The following is a 24,595-nucleotide window of genomic DNA, read 5'->3' as shown; positions in this document are numbered from 1 at the left end:
GTTTTTAAAGCTGTCAGGCAGATCAATTTGAAGCAGAATTGTCCTTTTTTAATTGTTAATGTCTCAAACGAAAATTCGGGCGACGTCTTATTGAGATAATTTCTTCTGTAAATTACCCTCAAAATAGAAATATTTGTCAAATACACATCTAGAGCGGAAACAAAAAATTTTTTTTGGGAAGTGTGACAAGAAGATAAATGTCCATTTGGTGTTTAAGTATATATTAGAACAAACATCTCAGTCGCAGGAGTGACTTAAAACCTGCCACGAGAGCACCTGCGCCCAAGTGTTGGGAGGACTAGGCACGAGAAGATTAGGATTTAAGTTTTAATTCAATTCAAAACCCTGATCAAACTACTCTCCCTCTAATTGTTTCCGCACTTTTTTGAAATTAAAATGGGAGAACATTATGCTAGCACCTCTTTTTTGTTCCATCAATTTTTGACTTTTTCCGGGCATCTGAGGCTATCATATGTGATATCAATTCTAAACTCTCTGCGTCTAGAATTTCACTTCAAAAAGAAATTTTAGGAATTTAAGTTTAACGTCGTCTTTTTACAGGAAACAAATATCATAAATCTCTTTAAAAGTTCATTATTTCATTATTGATGAACGTTTAGCCTTCCTGTCCCAAACAAAGCAATTGAAGGGTCGGAAATGCCCTCCAGTAAAGTAAATCGTCTTCTTTCGACAATTGTACGTAGCTTAAGGTTCTACCAAAATTGATATTATTTTACGAGAGCTTAATTTGCTAAGATTTGTGGCTCAAATAACTACAGAATTCGTTCTCGGATTGTCAGAACCAAAAATACAACGTGTCTGTTACAATTTTTTAGATGATTCAAAGATTTTTTTATACAAATTTACAGTTATATATGCTATCAAAAATTTGTTACTAATTCAGTGTTTTCACATAGAACATCTCAAGATCTGAAGTAGAAAGCTGGACTCCACATTGTTTAAATCGCAAATCTTTGAGTGCCATTTTCCCAAAACTTAGTTTCGTTTGCATTTTTCATTCTTTATATTGTTGGTTCTTTTAGCAGCTATCAAATTTAGCATATTTAGGAATAAGTGAGACGCCACCTGTTTCGAAAAGCAGAATCAGATATGCCAATTTTTGCCCGCTCTTCAGCTCACCATAGAAGTTTTTATTATAACAATTTTATAACATGGTGTGGGTGCTGCCTCAGGATTATTATCTCAATCTGTGTATTAATATAGTTTTTGGTTCGTTTGCAACCACAGGTTCCAATTATTCAATAAAACCTTTTTCTCTATTGTTTAACGCCAATTGATTTATCTTTAGCAGAACCAGTCTGTAGTCATCAAATCAAACATTGGATCAGATGTCAATTTCGTTGTTGTTTATCTTGTTTAATTTGTATTCCAGGAATTTTCTGCCGTGTATATCAATTTCTCAAACAGATTGATTCTTCTCACCTGTTTTTGCCGCTTGATAAAACAACTGTCAAAATCAATTAGACTTTTTCATGCTATTCAAAATCTTCGTTTCACCGAAACACCATTTAGAGGACATTGCAAGGAAAAACCTAATAAAATTAGAGATGATTTTGTCCCATTGATAATGTATGCCACAAAATTGGAAATATCACAATCAATAAAAAAAAAGTCTCTGTTTCTAGTTTTTTGTAATTCTGGAACAAAATGTTACGCCTACGATACATTTAAAATGAGTAGAATTTCACTGATTAAAAGTGACGAGAAGCTAATGGTTTGTTATTGGTTTTTGGTTCGTTTTCATTATGTTGACAAAACAACAGAACATAAAAGTCTGTTGTAACTGCGACAGCCACATTTACCAATGTTTTCGACTAAAACAATTTAGCTCAGAAAATTAGAGTATTAATAACAGTTAGTTTTGAATCGGAACTAATCGATTTGGCCTCTGAATTGTTTGAGAAAATCGTTAATTTCTCAAAGAAAAATAGAAAATACTGGACCAAGCTTGATCAAATTGACAAAACTTATCTGATATTCTCTATCATAATTTAAGTGCAACTAAGTACTTTGCAATTAGAGGTTACTCGAGTTTTTTTGTTCCTCTGAAAATTCATAATTTTTTTCCTGCTGTTTCTGTTGCATTCTTCAGCTAAACAACTCGATTTATTTTTGTGCAATGTTTTGTGCTATCACAAACGATTCCGAAGTATCATTTTTAAAAAGTTTTATTCTCCAAAATGTAATTTTCTGAATGAGGCTGATAATATCTTGTTGAGTTTTTCACCGATCGACTGAAAATCATGAACGTGCATGGTCTTCCTCTTCAAATATTCACTAAGGATTACAGTTGTTGCAATTGTATTCAGTTTTTGTCTTGGCATGATTTCCTTGTTTTTTCTTAAATCAAGCAAAGTTTGTCTCCGGCCTTTATAAAAATTATTAGAAATTTTCATGAAAAAATTAAGTAGCCAAAAGCCCAAACAGTTAACCGAAGGTTGCGCACTTTACTAAGCATAGCCGGCAGACTGCCGGAAAAAACCGCGATAGACGCTTGTGGCCTTCCATGAATTGAAACAACTAAAAAAAATAAGACATACAGATCGACCACCAGTCCTTTAATAGACCACTAGACTTTTTTGGAATATATTCGGACTGTCAATTTTATGGCACATCCGGTCTATAAGGAAAAAGTTCTACAAGAGCTTCTCCAAAATTGATTTTCGAAATCAAAAATTCAAGACTAATACTCAAGAATTAGGGCATATAATTATGTCACTACTTAGATGCACACTATTGATCTTGAACTAGTTAATACTCATAAAATTTAAAGTTCCATAAGTGAGTTCAGAATTCATTTTTAGTGAGGTAAGTCACGCAATTGACTTAAATCAGAAATGACATCACGTACACAAATTTTAACTGCGAAGCAGTAGAAGTCACTGAAGTCATTGAAAAAGTCAATTCCAAGAAATCAGGTCGTAAGAATAATCGATGGAGACGAAATAAAAAAACATAGCAGGACAACTCCTGAATTATCATTCAAAGAATTGAATGAAAAACTGAGAAGTACTCAACCTGACCAGCAGATCAATTGAACAATGCCAGCCAAAACAAAAACAAAAGCATCTCAAAAAAATGAGAAACTAAAACAATCAAACTAAACAAAAATATACTTAATGCTAAAACTCTTAAAGTTTTTACGCCTAGGCAATCTTTGATTCCTTTAAATATACCTATTTCAAAAATATGTTCAAAATCAATTTTTTATTCTGAAATCGGTTCAGAATTTTATCTCAAAACCTGAAAAAAATTCATTGGCACTTGAAGATCGATTAACCCGAAAATGATCGAAAAACAAAAAACACAATTCTTTGCAAACTTTTATAAAAAGGTTCCTGAAAATTATGATAATAATATCTTCAGAACCATTTCTGTGTGAAATGATTGGATATTCATTATGTTGACAAAACAAGAGAGCATAAAAGTCTATTGTAACTGCGACAGCCACATTTACCAATGTTTTCGACTAAAACAATTTAGCTCAGAAAATGAGAGTATTAATAACAGTTAGTTTTGAATCGAAACTGATCGATTTGGCCTCTGAATTGTTTGAGAAAATCGTTAATTTCTCAAAGAAAAATAGAAAATACTGGACCAAGCTCGATCAAATTGACAAAACTTATCTGATATTCTCTATCATAATTTAAGTGCAACTAAGTACTTTGCAATTAGAGGTTACTCGAGTTTTTTTGTTCCTCTGAAAATTCATAATTTTTTCCTGCTGTTTCTGTTTCATTCTTCAGCTAAACAATTCATTTATTTTTGTGCATTGTTTTGTGCTATTACAAACGATTCCGAAGTATCATTTTTAAAAGGTTTTATTCTCCAAAATGTAATTTTCTGAATGAGGCTGAGAGTATCTTGTTGAGTTTTTCACCGATCGACTGAAAATCATGAACGTGCATGGTCTTCCTCTTCAAATATTCACTAAGGATTACAGTTGTTGCAACTGTATTCAGTTTTTGTCTTGGCATGATTTCCTTGTTTTTTCTTAAATCAAGCAAAGTTTGTCTCCGGCCTTTATAAAAATTATTTAGAAATTTTCATGAAAAAATTAAGTAGCCAAAAGCCCAAACAGTTAACCGAAGGTTGCGCACTTTACTAAACATAGCCGGCAGACTGCCGGAAAAAACCGCGATAGACGCTTGTGGCCTTCCGTGAATTGAAACAACTAAAAAAAAATAAGATATACAGATCGACCACCAGTCCTTTAATAGACCACTAGACTTTTTTGGGTTATATTCTGACTGTCAATTTTATGGCACATCCGGTCTATAAGGAAAAAGTTCTAAAAGAACTTCTTCAAAATTGATTTTCGAAATCGAAAATTCAAGACTATTACTCAAGAATTAGGGCATATAATTTTGTCACTACTTAGATGCACACTATTGATCTTTAACTAGTTAATACTCATAAAATTTAAAGTTCCATAAGTGAGTTCAGAATTCATTTTTAGTGAGGTAAGTCACGCAATTGACTTAAAATCAGAAATGACATCACGTACACAAATTTTAACTGCGAAGCAGTAGAAGTCACTGAAGTCATTGAAAAAGTCAATTCCAAGAAATCAGGTCGTAAGAATCATCGATGGAGACGAAAAAAATAGCAGGACAACCCCTGGATTATCATTCCAAGAATTGAATGAAAAACTGAGAAGTACTCAACCTGACCAGCAGATCAATTGAACAATGCCAGCCAAAACAAAAACAAAAGCATCTCAAAAAAATGAGAAACTAAAACAATCAAACTAAACAAAAATATACTTAATGCTAAAACTCTTAAAGTTTTTACGCCTAGGCAATCTTTGATTCCTTTAAATATACCTATTTCAAAAATATGTTCAAAATCAAATTTTTATTCTGAAATCGGTTCAGAATTTTATCTCAAAACCTGAAAAAAATTCATTGGCACTTGAAGACCGATTAACCCGAAAATGATCGAAAAACAAAAAACACAATTCTTTGCAAATTTTTATAAAAAGGTTCCTGAAATTATGATAATAATATCTTCAGAACCATTTCTGTGTGAAATGATTGGAAATGACAGAGGCTATCCAGTAAACCAGTTCCAAGCCTTAAAAAATTAATTGGCTCGAGAGGCAAAATTTTTTAGAAAATTTCAAAATTCAAAAATAGAAATTCATTCTTTTAAAATAATGAAAACCATTCAATTTCCAAATAGCAACTATTTAAAAACGTATTATAAAACCCTGGATGAGGTTACCCTGAGGCAAGAAAAAATCCATAATGAACAAATGCTCTGAAAAAACTTGAAATTGCAAATTTTTTTAAAAAAATTTCATAAGATTCAAAAGTTTAAATTGTCGAAAACAAATCCATTGAAACTAACAACCATGTATCAATTTTTCATCGGAACGTGGAATAAGTTTTCTGGCACTTGAGAATGGACAAATATCAACAATTGACAAAAACTTTAGGAAACCTTAAAAAAAATTGCAGATTTTATCATAAAAAATGTTAAAATTCTAGACATCAAAATGTTGAAAACCAATCCATTGTTACTAGAAATCATGCAGTGTCCTATTATCAGACCTTAAAGGAAATTACCTGGCCCCTGAACTTGGAAAACCTCAAACAATGACAAAAATTTTCAAAAAAAACTTGAAAAAAATTGCAAAATTATCATTTTGCGTGTTTGTAGTACCAAAATATATAGCTCATCAAATGGCCCTACCAAGTAAACTTATGACAACTTCAACTTAAGACTAATCAAACAAAAAACTCAAAAAATCTCGAAAAAACATGAAAAATTGCACCATTTTGAGCCCAAAACTCCTCGAAATGACCTTTTAACCTTAAATTAAGGCCATCCCAGCTGTTGCACCACTCTAAGAATTTGAAGGACTATTAAAGCCCACTTTGGGTCTCTATTGAAACTTAATGCCCGCTGGGCTTTACATGTTTATCCCATTTTGAAAGATCATATTGAAAAAAAAACAGCGCCCCAATACAATTCAAATTCTTTGAATTGTAAAAAACCACGATGTCCCCAATAATAGCCGCTATCGTTTCGCGGCTATTAATAAAATCGATTTAATGACACTAGCGTGCTTTCATTTATCTTCCGGAGCTGATATTCAAAATTATTTCAAAAATGATTCCTTAGTAAAACTGTGAAAGTATGCACCTAAGTGCATGTTATCAGAAATTTGCTGGAAACAACTATGTCACATATTAAGCAGCAAATTTTTACATACATTATCTAAAGGAATATTACTAATTGCAGCATCAATTATTACAATAGACGTGTTTACAATACAGATTTCATTTGTATTTACTTTGGATAGGTAATTCGGTTTTTTTTACTATCGTTGATTCGAACTTTAGTGTAGAATTTGGAACAGAACGAATGTTTATATTAATTGGCATCACCCTAATGTTTTTGAGCACTGAGAACAAACGCCCCCTTTTATTACTCTTCATTAGTTGTAAATGAACTTCAGGAAATGACTCAATCGCTGCAAAATTGCATTATGAAGCATTCATATCACTACAATTGTTTGAGAAAAACAAGAAAACTTTTGACAAAAATACTTAAAATACCAAATCATCCATTGGCGCGAACTAATCAAATATTTTTTTTACAAATATTGGGTACAAAATTGATAGGGTTCAGTTAGTACAAATATAAAATCATGCTCAAAAGTTTTCCCATTTTCAGCTTCTGTTTTCTCAAAATCTTCTGTCAATAAATGTCAATTAGTGGCGCTTCTATCTGCACCACACGCTGAAGTATGCTTTCTGCCATTGTGGTAGATAGTCCATCAGGGGTTCTAAACAACGACCGTGTCGATATTTTAAAGAGTTCTTAGATTCTTAGACAGATAATTTTCAAAGAGTCCAGATTAATGAACGGTTACCTAACTATTTTTCTTTCAATTAATTCTACTAGTTTTGCGCAATTGAAAGTTTCACTCACACTTCCAATTTTATAAGGAGCAATATAGAACTGAATATTTTTTTCCGATAGACTTTATTCACGGTTTTTTGTGGGAATTATTTTGTGCAATAGTTTAGCTAAAATGCTGTATTCGTTGTACAATAGATGATCGTAATATAGTTCTGACACAAACTGACACAAGACGGATTAAAATCAGAGGCAGGCTGGTTTTCTAAAATATCTGCTAAATTTTGCTGATTAGCTTGCATTAGGACAAGATTCTGTCAAAAATTGGAACTAATCCCATCTATTGCACAAATGACTACATCATTTAAGCTCAGCTGATGTCGAAAAATTATTCATAATTTGACAGAAAAACGGATAATAAACTCTATCTTAAAAAAGTTATAAAAATAAAAAAAGTTATAAAAAAGCTATACTATAATTTTGCAGTTTTTTTCATATACAACTGATGAGTGAAAAAAATGGTGAGCAAATAATTGGATAACTTACTCAGAAGAAAATAGCTGCCCGGAATACACGAAGTTACAATCAGAAAAGCTGTCGTCAGATTTCTCCTAAAACAGGAAACCAAGCAGTTGATCTTTAGAGTTGATGAAATTTAAACAGTCTTGCATTAATGGATAATTTGACATCTAAGCGAGTTTGACATGACCGCCTTCTTCTCATTCTGACAGCTTGTACGACTTATTCAGCAAAGTCTTCGAGCAAAAAACCCTTAGAATACTATGAAACAGTACTGATATAGCATTTTAGCATTGATATTTCAGTACTGGTTTACAATGACACGCGGGTCCGGGTTTAACCCCAGGTAGAATATCGCAATCTATAATTGATAGTTTCATAGGCGTATAATTCCACTTGACCTGGCGTCATCTTAGTCTATATAAACTAGAAAGAGTTATTTCCCATTATCGCCCTCTTTCTCGCTAACCACAATTTAGCAGACATAGTACGCGCCCCGCCACCCCACCCCCAGATTTCCGTGAACATACGATAATAATTTGTTTGCATAGGTATATGGAAAACTTTGAACACCATTCCAAAGATTAAAATCAACCACAGCAACCCTATTTAAATTAGCACTTAATATCATTTCAAGGGTGTAAAAAGAACAATAGAAAAGAAAACTGTTCTGGAGAAATAAGTGACACTTCATATTTCATATTATTGACGCCAGCTGTTTCAACATAACAATGTAATATAAAAACAAAACACATAAACCGCAACAATGAGGCAATATATTGTAGGTGGGGGGGGGGGGGGGGGTGTGGGGGTTGTGAACAAAGAGTTTGGGGGAGGGGTTGTGAACAAAGAGTTTAAAAAAGTAACTGACTCGCATATATTTTCATAGAACGGAGATCTGAGTAGATATAGGAGTAGAAGGACAGTCCTCCTCTTCAACTCCTTCATTTCACCATCACTCCCCTCTCCATCCCCTTCTTCCTTCCTCACGTGCAGTCCAAAGTCATGTAGAAGCAAACTAAAACACAATCGGGTCTTTCCCATTATAGCCCCCCAATGAAATTATAGCCCCCCATTATGGTATAATTACCATTATTGGGGGGCTATAGGTTATCTGACCACAAAGCTGGGGGGGGGGGGGGCTCTAATACGAAAGACCCACGCAATCAGAGCATAAAATACTACAAGACCTCTTCCATCAACTTCGTTCCAAAAGTTAGTTAAAGATTGAAACCCAATTCCTAAACCAGTTCCCAGATAACACATTGTCCCAAATTAATGGGGTTGGAACACTAGAACCAATAACTGAGTTATCAGCATTTCAGCTAAATTACCATGGAAAATAAAAGGTGCGCTTTTCGTCGAACCCTAAGAGACAAGCAAGGTCCAAGCTCGAGTAGCATTAAGTTTCATGGACGCCGATTTGACAAACAACCCACCCATTAAATCATAAATTTAGCTACTACAACAGTTGCGGACAGTGAGGGGGGAGGGAGTCCGGTTGCGACCCAACTCCGGTTGTGACCCAAATTTTGATCGCGCCTTCCGTAGTGGCCAATACCAAATTTAGTTTTGTTCGGTCTGGCCAATAAGCACACATCGGTCCGGCCAATCATAAAAATTGATTTGGGACTGTCATAACTACAGCAGAAAAAACGTTTGAACATCAATTCTTGATATAAACATTTTGCAGTTTATAATAATTAACTGCACTCTTGATCTCCTTGTATTCACTGTATGCACTTAAAAACTTCGAGTTATGCCGAAGTTATTTATTGCAAGCTTTACATGTGTCGTTCTATGAACACGTGAATCAAAAAAGGTTTCATACCTGGATAGCTCAGCGGATAGTGAAGCAAACCAAGGTTTGTATGAGTCTGCAGATGAGAAGTATTTAGTTGCCAGGAATAGGAGAGGACGTGAAAAATAGATCACCTCGGCTGCCACCTGGAACCCATTCAATGATTTCTCTTTCTGTTTCTCTTTTCTCGCGTTTGCGGAGCCTTCTTTAGTGGTTATGGAGACTGCTTTCCACGTCCTCGTCTTCTCTTTTGCAGCTGTAAAACGTGAAACGGTTAGAAAGTGGCCTCAAAATTAAAATTCAAATTAGGGAATTATTTCCTGTTCCCCAATTAACAAAAAAAAATGTCATAACCATGTCTAGTAAAACTATTTCGCTTTTATGTACTAGTAATGGCTAGCATCGCCTGGTAAAAAGCGGGTATAATGAGTTCAATTAATGAAAACGATTATAAAGGTGAAAACATCAGTCAAAGATGGGGCATCAGGTTAGAAACAGTTTCCAAATAAGCGCAAATATAAACTGCATGCTTATAATTTATTATTACTTTTCAAGGTGCTCAAAAACCAGCTCAATTTAAAAAGTTTTCAAAATGTTTTTGGGTGTTCCACATACAATAGAATCGTAAACTTTTAAAAACCATTTTTCTAGGGCAAAATAATTATTAAGAAATTACACCGAATAACGTCGGGCGAACTGCTCCCAAATGACTGGCGCGGCAACCAATTTAGAAGGGCTTGGAGAAACTTTTTTGATGCAAAAACTTCTCATTATAGAGGGGTTGAAACCTGCAACCTCCCGGGCCCAGTAACCACTACGGTTTACAATCCGTTTTATTTCATTAACAGACTTAATTTCTGAATGATCGCAATTAAGTCAAGCAAAAAGTCAAGCGTGAAGGTTCACTCAACAAGTGAAATCGGAACCATGTTCTAGAAGAAAACGATGAAGCAAAAAAAGACGCACAATCACAATAATTGCTTTATACTTTGGTCGAGAGCAATTGAAAAAGCTACTGAACTAAACGTTCTTATACAAATCATCAATAAAATGTGAGAAAAAAATCTTTTAAATGACGTTACTGCAAGCATACATGATGCTTTTTGAAAAACGAGTTTTACAAATGATTTTGAAATATCCCTCAAAAAATCCGACGGAAAAGACACAAAGTACCGCGTTCAAAATTCTCAGATAAAAAATTATAAAAATCATAATGAAATTGGATATATTAGCGCTGCTATGGTATTGAAAACCAACTTCTTTCACAGATTATTCGGCAGCTAACTGAAACACTATCCCTTCAGGAACAAACACAAACAAGGCTTGTAAAACATGCATAAATTTATTTTTCAAATAGTGTTCTCAGAACCAAAGGCAACAAAACAACTGCAGATTAAGCAAACAATAAAGTTGAGGTTTCACACACAATTTAAAAATATCTCATAAGAAGTTAGACACGCAGAGTACCGTGTTCAAAATCCTCGGATAAAAAATTACAAAAAATATAATGAAATTGGAAATATTATTGCTGCTATGGCATAGAAACCCAACTATTCGGTCAACAATGTTTGAAAAAAGATCATTTGACAGCTAGCTGAAATACTCTTTTCCTCAGGAACAAACACAAAGCTCGCATAATTTTAAAACTTGAAACATTTGAATATTTATTTTTCAAACTGGTGTTGTCAGAACCAAAGGCTACAAAATGACCAGAATCAGGGTAAAAGAAACATTGCATATAAGTTACAAACAGACGCAGAAAGGACAAAAACTGAAAACAATATTTATTGTAAATTGTTTCTGCCAATATTGTAAGACCGATATTATAGAGCTAAAAAGTACACAGTAACCGACAATTTGTTGTTGTTGAGTTTGGCAATTTCATACATATACCTTAGCAATTTTAATTGTACGAGACCAATATGAAAATTGACGGACGCTAAGAGCAGAGCAACTGGTCAAAAAGCACTAAAACGTACAAAACAGGAAAAAATTCAAAAACGACTGTTTTCAGCTTAACGCACTCCCAGCCCAACATCAGCACACTTTGCACTTAAAAAGCAAACCTCAAGTTAGACACCACCACTCTGCCCTGATTGATGAACTCGTGCTTTACCAGGTACCCTTTTTACTTTTCAAAATATCAGAAATCCGTGAAAAAATGTCGGAACACCTCTTAAAGAAGAAAAAAGCTTTGTTAATAATTGTTAACAAAAACAACTATAATTGATTATTAAAAAGGAAGAGCATCAGTACAATCCATAAAATTTGGATTAAAAATGAACCATAATTACACCAACAACTCGTCTTCACCGCTGTCAAATAAAAAATTTATATCCAGGAAAACTTCTGGCCTATAAAAAATTGAGATTATAAAAATTCAAATAATAACTCCGATTATTGTGTCAACGAATGCATTGGAATTTGTGGTAAAATAAACATAGCCAACAGATTGTCACAATAGCTGCGAAAGAATAGACTTGCGTGCCGTATAATAGCGAAACAAAGATATAAGTTGAAAAAGTTATCGACCCCGCTCAAAAGAACTATGTAAAAAATATTCCGAGATAAATTATTAAAACTAGTTAAAACTCATTGCACGGAAGCCTTCCAATGAGGAGCAGTTATTACAGATATGGGTTCCTTTGTCGTGAAACAAATTCAAATTAAACTTAAGTTTTAAAGTGCAAAAGTCATTTAAAGGAGTGAGGTAAGTCACGTATGATCAAAATCTAATCACGCAATTGACCTAAAAACTTTTGCAAGAGAGAGTGCGCGCAAATGCCGTTAGTCAGAGGAAGAAGTCATTCAGAAAAGTTGACCTTTGCAGTTTTGCTTTGTGAACAAACATAAAACGAAAAAGAGCGTCAAAAGATGAAAAAAAACATAGAAGGACAAGTCCTGAAATACAATCCAAAGAATTGAATGAAAAACGTAAAATTAATCTACCTGACAAGCAGATCAATTGCACAATGCCAGCAAAAACACAAACAAAATGATCAAAACGTTCAGAAACTAAAACAATCAAACAAACTAAACAAAAAAATACTCATTGCTAAAACTCAAGAAAACTCAAGAAATTCATTCTATTAAAATTTTAAAAAAATATCCCATTGCCCCCTAGCAACTATGTAATAACTAAAATTCTAAAATTCGAAATGCTGTTGAAAATTCGAAATTTGTTAATTTGTTGAAAACACTAACTATCATGCAGTAACTTTTTTATCAGACCATGGAAAAGGTTTTCTGGCACTTGAGAATGGAACAATATCAAAAAAAAATTTAGGGAAAACTTAGAAAAATTGCAGATTTCATTTTTAAAAAATGCTAAAATTCGAGCCATTAAAAAGCTGAAAACCATTCCTTTGTTACTAGAAACTATGCATTGCCCTATTATCAAACCCTAAAGGAGATTTTCTATCCCCTCAGGCTGGAAAAACTCAAAACATGACAAAAATTTTCAAAAAACTTGAAAAAAATTGCAAAAATTAGTATCGTTTCGCGTATTTGTGTTTGTAGTACCGAAACATATAGCTCATAAAATGGTCAGAACAAGTAAATTCGTCTCGCAAAAGACCCTCATCAACTTTTAAAAACTTCAACCTAAGACTAATCAATCAAAAAAACTCAAAAATATCACAAAAAAAACATGAAAAATTGCACAATTTTGAGCCCAAAACCTCCTAAAAATGACTCTAACCTTAAATTAAGGTCATCCCAGCAACTGCACCACTCTAAGCACTTGAGGGACTACTAAAGCACACTTTGGCCCTCTAATGAAACTTAATGCCCGCTGGGCGTTACCTGTTTATCCCGTTTTGAAAGATCAAAGTCATTGAAAAATGTGTAAAAACATCTTTAAAAAGTTCCCCAATACAATTTAAATTCTTTAAAAAAACCAAGGTCACCGCAATATAGCTCCGCTCAGCTTACAGCTTCGCAGCTATAAAAAAAGGTTTATAACTTTTAAAATTTCGTTAGTTTACTTCCATGTACTAAAAACTTCTAGTAAGCTCCTCAATTTAATTTAACTTTTGTGCCAAGGTTTACCCTGTGTGGTCTCATAAATAAAAGTTGAGACCAAAGATTGCGGATGAGAAAGGTCAGAATATTTTGCGTTAACTGTTCAAGTATTTTCCTGTACTTGCAATGTCGACCGCTAGACAATTAAAAAGCTATCTTACCACTAGCGATAGTTCTTATTTGAACTTTGGATCTGGGCATTGTTAAAATTCCCTGCGAAGAACTCTGGTCTTTAACGTCTCTTTCACTTTTAGCACCCGTCACACTTCGATCACCATCACCACCCTCCTCCTCGGCTTTTGTCTCGATTGCATCCTTACACATCGTGTCATGCTGTTTACTTTTCAATTGTTGTGAAAACATTTTGGGCTCAAGCAGTAAAAAGAGCTGAATTGCAAACTTGACAAGCTCTATAACTGAAATGAAGAGCCAACGTAATTCATTGGAAGTTGACTCGACACTGACTTCGAAAAACACCTCAAAACACTCCAGGGCGGATAGGGTCAGTTTCAATGATTTGAACAGCTTGTTGTTCTGAAACACATTTCGACAAAATATTGCCTCCAAATTTGGGGAAAAATTCATTAGTCATACAAAAAGAATAATCTAACTTTCGGTCAGACATTTGAGAAACTTGTTTTGAAAATGGAGCGTCTTTATTTCTACAGTTTCGGAATTCGGAGACCATTGTGATTTTCATTACAGTTGAGTTCAAATAATGACCATGGGCTTATTTTATCAAGCTGTTCGAGAACAAAGTTTAAAATAACAATCTGGGATCCCTTTTCTTTTCATTGGCAGAAACATGACTTCCTGTTGTTGATATATATTAGATGATAGAAATAATTATCAATGCAAATATGTTCAGATTCTTGGTTTCTTCAGATCCGTTTGAAGAAATCGAACATTTACAAAATTTCGTACACGCGCAGGTGGAAGGGGTTTGGGGTTGGAGCTGGATGCGGGGGGGGGGGGGGGGTTGTTCGTTTTGAGTTCAGAACATTTAAACAGAATGTCTTACATAAAGCGATTTGTAGAGTGCGTCTGGATTTGAAATCTCCGCCAGAAGACTGTTGATCAAGTTAGACGCAGAATACACTGAAACATCCATGATCCAACTACTAAACCTAACCGTGATTTAAATGAACCCTTTTTTCAAAGAATTCAATTATTAATTATTAAGTTTGTCTAATTGTTCGGACCCCCACTTTAGTGGGGAGGGAGGAACTATATACTCAAATGGATTTTTTGTTCAGTCAACTTTGGCCGATATATTTATCGTAGAGACTTGTGAGTGGTATCATTAGAAAGCACTTACATCCTAGAATATGGAATTTATAAAGTTTTTCGAATTTCGTTTTTAAAGGAAGTTATCGAGGTTTAAAGTTTTGTGAAGATTCCACAGTTTTCATTCACATTTTTTTAGAACTTTCGATGAAATTTGGCTCAATTTTGCTAATTTAATTAAAAACATGTTAAAATGTTTAATGATAGAGTGTTATTATTTTCATTAAAGATCGAAGAGAGTTGCTGAATTGTTTGATTGAAGTCTTTTTTGGCTAAAATTTCTGACAAAAATTTCAAAATTGGAGCACACATTTTGCTTATTCTAGTCCACTTTTTGTATCTTTGTGTAAGTAGAGACCTAGAAACGGTTTACACAATCTCCGTAAACTTTAAAAGAGCTAGTTGACCTTTGGTCAACTCAATAAATACACATCGTTTAAATACAGAATTATACAAAATGAATAAATATTTTTGATTTTTGAAATATTTAACATAACAAGTGTTAAAATTCACAGGCATTGGAAACAATTGGGCAGTTTTTGGGCGGGCGGCGGAATCAGGGATAGGAGTGATCTCATTGATTCTTACAATCAGAATTTTTTTTGGGCGCTGACAATATTTTTCAAAATATTTTGCCTTTTTTCTTTAATGTTAATATCTGACAAAAATCTGAATTCGCGGCTCAATTAAAAATAACTCCAATTACGTGAAAACCTAACGGTTTTTATGGCTTTGACGAAGAGTTTTATTAAACTTTAACTGAATTCTTGTGTTTTGCTTTCATTTGTTAATTTTGCAGTTTGCTTTTTGATTCTAACTCATCAAAGATAAAAATGGCTTCTTCAGAAGGTGTAAGTGAACCTATACAATGCAGTCGGTTCTTGTCTAAAGTCTCTTAAGACATTGAATATAATTGTTCCAAGAAAACTTCAGTGATAAAACCCAAACTAATCTTTGTGGCAGTTTTTCTTGAATAACGACTTCTTGGTTCTTAAACTACGGGTTGGTGATTTTTGTGCATTATTGACCATTTTGACGTTCTTTTTTGTCCGTGGTTAATTGTTACATTACTGAAAACTCCAATCAGAAAAAACGCTTAAAATATGCATTTCAACACATTTATTGGCTTTATAACTTATGAATTTAAGGGCTGCGACACTGTTCTCTTGCAGAAATTGGTAGTCCTTTTTAATTTTGTTCTGTATTTGTTATTTTTGTCGTCGAAGCCCATATATTGGGTAATAAAAGGTGTCAATGGCAAACAATAGATATATAAATGAACTCAAAAAATGATATCCGTATAGAGCAAACTGTTTTGACTTTTAAATTAATTTTCTTCAAAGAAAAAGTAAGTCTAAAAGAAGAAAAAGTTTCTCATCTTTTCCCTTTTTGTTCTGGTTTTCGTCACTTTTTCGTGTTTTACATTTTTGTATCATTTCTGTAACTTAGCCTCTTACCATTGAGAGATCTTGTTAATTTTTCGTTGCATCAAATAAAAATTTTTGTGTTCGTCTAACGTTTTGACTGATGTCTTTAGGGCTTAATCAAGATTTTTCAGAAAAATTTGTGAGTTTTAGATGCTTTTCAATGTTCTTGGTTCTTTTGTAGTCATCTTAAAATAGTCTTGTTATAAAAAGACTTTATGATGTTCTATGGAGACGCAAGCGAGGATTTAATTTCCTTGCGGTTTATAAATTTGAGGGCAAGGTTTTCTAATGGTGGCAAGATAAACTGTCTTTTCTTTTGTTTGAATACTTCTTTTGTTATGAAAATATTTGTTTTTAGAAAAAACAATGAACTTTTGAGATTTGCCAATCTTATTTCTGCTAATTTGTCGCTCAGTTTCTCTATAGACAAGTCACATCCTTTATCTAGTGAGCTACATTTTGCTCTTCATAATAGTTTCATTTTCCTCAAATGGTCATTGTTCTTGGTCCTATGAGTTTTCATAAAATATTCGTGTTTCTTGCATATTTGCCCATTTTTCTTTAGATTTTTGTTTTCTTTCCACAGTATCACAATATGGGGCGAGTCTGTTGCCATTTAAAAAATTGCAATTACAAAATGTTAATTTCCTTAGAGAACAGCTTAATATTTAATTGGCTGCGACACCTTTTTCGTGCAAATTTTGAATTTTTAAAAATTTTTCCAAATTTTTTTTTGTAGTTGTATGACATACCCTGAATAATGAAAAGTCTAATTCACTTTCTATGGATGAATAAATGAATCCCTCAGTGGTTTCAGTTGCTACATAAGATTTTTAATCAGTTTGACATAAAGGCAACTTTTGTTTAAACTTGGCCCTTTTGCTGTTTTTTGTCGACTTGTTATCAAGTTGCATTAAGGAAAAGTCTAATGAAGGTCTAATTGTTCTAATGAAGTACAGCTTTTTGTCTTTAGTATAGGTTTTATTTGATGCCATTTTGACTTAATTAACTGTTTTAAAAAAATGGACAACGAATGTTGGTCGTAATTAATATTTGTAGTTACTTGATTTTTATCGCCGTCTTTTCTGGTAGTCACATTAATTAAAGGTCTCATCGGCCCTCTCAGGTAAATTGTTTTATTCATTTAGTGGTATGTTGGACGATATAGTAATTGTTTTTTATCTCTTCCCATTTGGTACTCAATTAAGTGAAAAAGGTAGATGAACGGGGTCGGAACATCATTCGCGAACGCACATTACCGAGCCTCTTTGTTCTTTTTTAACTTCACATACGCAAGACAATATATATGAGCTTGACCATAGCCTGACTCAATTTGGCTGCAAATAGGGTACAATGGTAAAGGTCTCAGACGCAAAAAAAGTTGCCATAGTCAGCAAAAAAGACGAACACAGCTCATGAAAAGAACAGTCTGAAATATGGGCAATAATAATAAAAAGGTCAGCCGAGAATAGGCCTAATGCTGTTCCGCTGCGAATACGCAGAACCGACAATTATTGTGATTTTCAACTTTTCAAAACTGACTGTTTTTACATATTGCTTATGAGACGTTTTCAAATTATCAAAAGTTGCGAACTTACTTAGCTCCGACACGTGACGGGCCCCTGAAAACTGTTTCCCTGAAACAAACAGAAGAAGCTACACGTGCTCCAATTTCTTACGGTTGAACTTATGATACATTTTAATTTTTTTTTCTATGTATACCTATCCTACCAATTCGCGTTTTATTAAAAAGAAACTAAAAAGAAATTTAAATAGGTGAACCGAAATATTGGATAATCAAAACGTCGGTTTCAACTGTCTCAAAATTTCTCAAATGCATCAATAATTAATTTTCGTGAACTGTACAATATTTAAAAATTCAAGTGATTTCGGTACTAAACAAAGATGGAAGGTTTTAATCTTGTGTGTTTGTTTTTCCAAGGCCGCGAATGCAACCCGATTTAAATAACATCAAGAAAGGGATCTATTCTGTTTCGCCCCCCCTCTCCCCCAGCTTAATAAGCATAATCTTTTATGACCCCCAGGCGCACGCGCTATTTTCTTACATAGTAACGTGCTATATAACAACATATAATTTGTAATTGGGGCTCATAAAAACACTGGGGGGGGGGGGGGGGTGGGGTGGGGGAGGACAGAATAGATCCCAAAAAAAGTGTAAGATACCGCTCAATTTCAACAGCTGCAAAATTACAATAAACACGATTGTATATTCTACCAAATGATTTGTACATACGTGCTAGCATGTACGATAGCAACCGCAGAACTGTTTCGATTCTGGAGCAATTTTTCTGATTGGCCGAGATCCATTTCATGATCTGATTGGCTGTCGCAGTCGACATCTTCACAACTGTTGCAATCGGCGCTATAAACCTTACAACAATAACAAACTGTTTTTCATTCGGTCTGAAATACACAGACGAAAAATTATTCTTTTCAAGACATGAAAAAAATCAACCTCAATTGTATCAGCACCTGTCTCAGTATAGCAAACCCAAAACACGACGCTGAAAGATTTGTCCACCAAAGTTTTTTTATTCTGAAACATTTTAGCCCGTACTGAAAACAATTCTTTTGATAACCACCAATCTAACGCCCTCTCCGTTAACCATTAGAGGGATAGGTTAGCAACTGTCCAGAAAAAAACTTCACCAAAGTTTCAGAAACGAATTTTTTTTACAACGTTTACCTCGGAGACAGCAATAATTAATTGTTGAAAAAATAGCTTATAACATTAACAATTAGATGGATCATAATTTACAATTCAAAAGTATTTGTAGAATTCTCAGTTAAAAGACGTCATCGACAGTATATTTTCAGAAAACTAAAACAGATGCAAAAAGTATTTTGAAAAACTTATGTCAAAAATTTTAAATGAGCAACCAAAATTTACATAATTTTGCATTTACCATAATTTCCATGCCATACGCATTTGTGATTATCGTTCGAAGGCATTATTAAAAAATTTCATATAAAATTAAACTTCCAACAAAAATTGCAGGAATTTCTCTTGCATATTGTTAACCTCGGCAACGATCACAATCAGTGTTTTAATAGAAAGGACACCTTCCGTAGATACGAGGATAGTGTGTAAAACATGCTTGCTTGATTTAAAATATATTACGGAAAATGTGATAACTCTTAGCACAATCTTGAAAAAATCTCCTTTTTGCGTGTCTAAAATTTTAGAAATGCAAAAATCAACTTTTGACAATTGAGCACTTACGATATTACATTTTGTCCACAGTGCCTTTTCAGATTGTCTATCTTCGAAAACAAAGGCCTTTTCATAAACAAACAAATTTAAAAAAAACCCGCAAATTTTACATTTTCTTCTTGATTTCTTAACGTCTGACTACCTTGACTTGATTTTCAGGGGAGATATCGAGCGGTGGGGTATAATACTTGAAAAATTTTATTTTGATTATTTCCATTTCCATACGTTGACTCGCTAAATTAAGCAGCCAACTGAAAACCATTGGAAGACTGAGAAAACTTGGCGGACTCTTAATATTGTCATTTTGCTTCTGTTTCACCATTATAGGGCTCGATACAAAAATTTCTCACCCTGGCTCTATTAATATTAATACATTTTAAAAATTTTTTAATATTTTAAATTTTAGGGCGCCAAATAATTCAAATAAGCTGCCAGTGTGGCTCCTTAATTCAACAAATGGATCTAACTAACATTTGGGTACTAGATTTGCAAATGTGTTGTTTTGCTCGCACAGGAGTACGGTAATCTTTGTTTCGAAATAAACGAGGGAAAAATACTTGGTAGCCGCTCGTTGGATTTTCAGACATCTGTAAAACAACCAACTTCTAAGCAATTAGCCAATGAAATGTAAAAAGGCTGGTGGAATTTGACAGTACTTCTTTTATTTCTTATGAACCAACCTATAGCATGACCGCAAAATTGAACCCCTAGCTTTGTCAATTAGAAAAATAAGGTAAAAATTTTATGAGGGAAATATGACACAGGCAAGTTCTGAAATACGAAACAAAAAAACTTTCATAGCGACAAACCAAAAACTGAAAGATAGACTTCGACATAGCTAAGAATAGCCATAGAAAATGATTTGAAAAGAAAACGAAAAACCCCACAAAACAGCGAAAACAGAAGTCTGCTGCAAGTGAAAACAAGAACCTATATCAAAAACCGAATATTTGCTCAAACAGTGTTTTTTTTTCACTCAAATTTATAAAAAGTTTGAAAAAAGTTTACGCAGTAGGATAGACAATTTTTGCTAATTGACATCGCCCACTTTAACCTACTAAAAATCGCCTTCTCATTGACAGAAGATTGTTTCAAAAGTGCAAACATATTTTGAAAAGTCCTGAAAAAGTTTTATTAAATAAGTAAAAACAAAAGACCAGGAAAGCAATTGAAAAATTAATTGCAAAAAATAAATAACTCAGAAAATTAGTAAAGTAGAAGTCAAATTGCCGCACAATTGAACAAAAGTCACTATCTAGAAAGCGGGAAAAAACCTATCGAAATCTTTGCTCAGACACCATTTTCTGTTAGATGCACAGGCGTGTAGAACAAGAGAAACAAAAAAATGAAGAAGCTTAAAATTAGGAAAAAACAAAAAAGAATCAATCAACTCGACATGAAGATGCAATTAAAAATTCAATTCTCAATTTTTAGCGACCAGCGTTTCTGGTATAGAGAAAGAATTTTCAGGAGATTACTGCAGAAAAAGCGAGATAAACTGAAGAAATAGGCAAAACGCATTCAAAAATCCTCAATTTTCACGAAAAAATAATTCCAAAAGGAAAGAAGCCACAAAAAACTCATAGACAAGACCAATTACAAACAACGAAATCTTCTCAAAATCCAAAACAAATCGACAAAAAAGAACAAAAACTTCTTCAAAAATTAGAATAACAAACCAGCCACTCCCACTCTTTTCTCCATTCCTAAGAATGTTCATCAGAGCAGTTTTTTTATACCTTGTTACTCACAGAGCTGCCTCTTTCAATGTTTGCGCCACCGATGAAATAACAGTCCTCCACCATAAACAATTTTAAAGAGTTTTCAAAACTACAACACCCTCATTACTAATCAAAGTCAAGATTAAAAAAACAAGATTTTCTCTCATTTAGTTTCTAGCCCCAGAACAAGTATTGTGAATCATTGACGCTACTTAAATTTCATATACAAAAGTAATTCGAGCAATATAAGTAGCGGAAGTGTCGGGCATAATTGGCGACGGGACGTTAAATTTACCGTGGCAGATTCGCTGCGGGAGGTGGACGATTGAGCGTGGAGAGAATAGTGTAGAAGGTGTCTCGAAATCAAAGTATTGCCGTTCAGACTTGCCGTTCAGAATTTCTGTCCCTCACGAATTTTGTCAAATCTTAACTACTTAGAGATTAGTAAAGCTCTCAAAGAACTGCTCAGCAACTATCTCTTTCGATATGTACTAGTTCATACCGTTTCTCAAGACAAACGTCATGCAAATTTGACAATCAGACCAAAAATCTTGGGCGAAAAGCGGTAGTAACAAAAATGCATTAAACAAAGACCAACAGGACTTAAAAAATTGCTGTAGTAAACGTAGTTTTCGAGCAATTTATTAAATAGCCTAATTGTTGCCTAATTAAATAGCCTAATTGTTGCGAGCAACAATTAGCCTAATTGTTGTGATAAACTTATTAAATAGTTCCAGAGTAGAACATGAGCACTGATTCAAATGTTGATTTGGTTTGGGGAGATGAAAACAACACACCCATCAACCGCCCAGATAAAAAAAGACCCTGCACCGAAGTAAGCCCAGAGAGCGATGCAGGAAAAAATCTTCTCGAATTAGTGCAATCAAGCATCGCGGACGCACTAAAAAACAGTATTCCCGACGTGGTGGAAGCCGTATCTATCAAATTGAAAGCCACCATCGAATAAATCGTCAATCAAGCAGTGTCTAAGATAGAAGATGAAATTTTGCAAACAGTTCGGCGGGAGTTTAGCGATGAAGTTGAGAAGCTCGATGTTAAGGCACTATCTGAAACAGAACTGCTAGAATCTTACAATCGACGAGAAAATGTCAGAATTACTGGAGTAGCTGAAAAAACTTTCACTACACACGACGGCAAACTGATTCCGGAGCGAACTGAAACAACAATGAATACAGTTCTTGAGATATCGACTTGTTTAGAAGCAGGACTGCAGCTGTCTGACATCTCAATAGCTCATCGACTACCATCCAGATTTAGTAGTTCAGCAAAACCAATAATTGTGCGTTTTTCGAGGCGTGTTGCGAAAATAGAGCTGCTGAGAAGGAAGAAGGACCTGAAATCTATTCCTGAGCTGAGCCATATTCGGATATCTGAAGACATAACAAAAGCCAGACTCAATTTCCTTCAAATGATGCGACAAGATCAACGTATCGATTCTTGCTGGACCAAAGAAGGCACTATTTATTACGTCTGGAAAGAAAATCATATGATATATAAGATAAATGGGCTATATCAAGGTGCTATTGATTTACAGTACTCTTTGAATGATGTTAAAAGCTGCTTCGGCGAGGGGGCTGCTTTTTTACCACCACTAAATTAAAACTAAATGAATCCAAAGTAATTGAAAGCAATTTTGATACTACGGTAAAGCATGTGTCTGTCCTCCATGTGAATGTGCGCTCCTTAAAGAAAAACTATCAGGAATTGGAAGCACTTATAACAAGTCTTGAGTCTCCACCTGAAATTTTGTGTCTTACAGAGACATGGCTCTCCGACTCTGAAGAGCCTGAAAACTATCTTGTTTGTGGATATATAAGATACTGCGTAAAAAACCGCGCTCACACTGGTGGCGGTGTTATGATCCAGATGCGGGACAATTTGACAATACTAAGAGAAATAACAACAAAATTTAATGAAGCATTGTTTTTAGAAGTTGAAATCAACAGTTATAAGTTCAAAGTACTCACAATTTATGTTGCTCCCAGAGTCAACAAACTTGAGTTTGTTGACACGTTAGATGTTTTCCTGGAATCTTTCAGTGAGTCTATTGATCCCATTGTAATTTGTGGCGATACAAATATTGACATCCTTAAGGAAAACAATCTAACAAAGAATTACAAAGGCTGTATTGCAAGTAATGGGTTTGTAATAAATGAAGCAATACCCACCAGAGTTGTTGACAACTCCTCAACGTGTCTTGATCATTTCATTTTCCAAAATATTAAACAACCTGAATTTTTCGTATTGGATCACAATAATTTTACAGATCATTATCCTATTTATCTTAAATGGTACTACGGATCGGTGAATCGTAAACTAACAAAAAAATATAGAGACACAAGTTTTTTGAAATGCAATATAAGAATACAAGAATTTTCCCATCAATTCTGTACGGAAATACAATCCTTGTGGGAGTTAATAAACGGTGACATTGAATCATCCTATGAATTTTTTGAAAATACTTTCCTGAAAACCTTAAATAAATTTGCACCAATCAGGACTGGCAATGTTAATCGAATTAAGAAAATTCCTTGGTTATCAAACAGTATAAAAAACTTGAAAACAAAAAGAAACAAAGCACATCGGCAGTGGAAGTCATCCCTACTTGAAGCTGACTTAAATACTTTTAAATATCTAAGGGCCAAATTAAATGCCCTGATTACTAAGACCAAGCGAAATTATTACAGAGATAAATTTAATCAAAGTATTGGAGACTCAAGACAAGTGTATAAATTATTAAACGATATAAGAGGTATCAATAATAAATCGGAAGTAGTTCCCAAGCTGAAAGACTCAAACGACACTGACCTAACAGCGAATGAAATTGTTGAAAAATTCAACATGCACTTTACAAATATTGGCTGTGAGATTCAAAAGAACGTTCAAAATAGTGAATTAAAAACATTTGCGTCTGAAAGTCAGTCCTTGTTTTTATTTGAAGTCACAGAAAAAGAAATTTCTGATCTCATTAATTCGATAGATAACAAAAATAGCTCAGACGATAATTTCATAAGCAATGTAATAGTAAAGACGTTTAACCGTGAACTATCACCTCTCCTTGCTGCTCTTGTTAACCAATCCTTCAAACAGGGTAAATTTCCTTCCAATTTGTCGCGTGCAAAAGTTTTTCCGTTGTTTAAAAGCGGCTGTAAATCTGATATCAACAATTATCGACCTATATCGTTATTGAAAGTATTCAGTAAAGTTTTTGAGAAGGCAATGTATAGAAGAGTATACAACTATTTTGAAAAATTTGGATTATTTTATTGCAAACAGTATGGATTTAGAGCAAAGCACAGTACGATTAACGCGGTAGCTTGCATTACCGAAAAATTTAGATCTAACTATAAAAGAGAAGTAGTAACTTTCTTTCTTGATCTGAAAAAAGCCTTTGATACGGTAGACCATGAAATTCTGTTACGTAAATTAGAATGTTATGGAGTTAGAGGACCTTGTTACAATTGGTTCAGGTCATATCATAGTGATAGAAAACAACGGGTGGAAGCTTGTGGCATGTCATCAAGATGGCTTCCGATTAAATGTGGGGTTACGCAGGGCTCAATTTTAGGTCCCTTATTGTTCCTAATATATATAAATGACCTTCCATATGTTTGTAAGAGCTCTGAAGTCTGCTTGTTTGCAGATGATACAAATGTAACATCATTTGCCT

At 34.0% G+C, this 24,595-nt stretch overlaps 1 protein-coding gene across 1 annotated transcript; it reads right to left on the bottom strand.

The window, feature by feature from the left end:
• Positions 1 to 6,562: 6,562 nt before the first annotated feature.
• Positions 6,563 to 18,368, bottom strand: LOC142343887 (peroxisomal membrane protein PEX16-like). The gene is made up of 8 exons (XM_075395263.1): positions 18,203 to 18,368; positions 17,547 to 17,585; positions 14,256 to 14,332; positions 13,396 to 13,768; positions 9,242 to 9,467; positions 8,282 to 8,428; positions 7,438 to 7,502; positions 6,563 to 6,817 (listed from the first exon to the last, which is right to left on the bottom strand). Exons 1-8 carry the CDS (start codon positions 18,306 to 18,308, stop codon positions 6,756 to 6,758), a joined length of 1,095 nt encoding a protein of 364 aa, XP_075251378.1. The 5' UTR covers positions 18,309 to 18,368; the 3' UTR covers positions 6,563 to 6,755.
• Between the last annotated feature and the right edge of the window lie 6,227 nt (positions 18,369 to 24,595).

This window comes from Convolutriloba macropyga, chromosome 8 (genome assembly GCF_964194025.1).
Source record: "Convolutriloba macropyga chromosome 8, txConMacr16.3, whole genome shotgun sequence".
NCBI classification, from domain to species: domain Eukaryota; kingdom Metazoa; phylum Xenacoelomorpha; order Acoela; family Convolutidae; genus Convolutriloba; species Convolutriloba macropyga.
The sequence above is the reverse complement of the archived record's forward strand: the minus strand, read 5'-3'. Positions and strand labels throughout refer to the sequence as shown.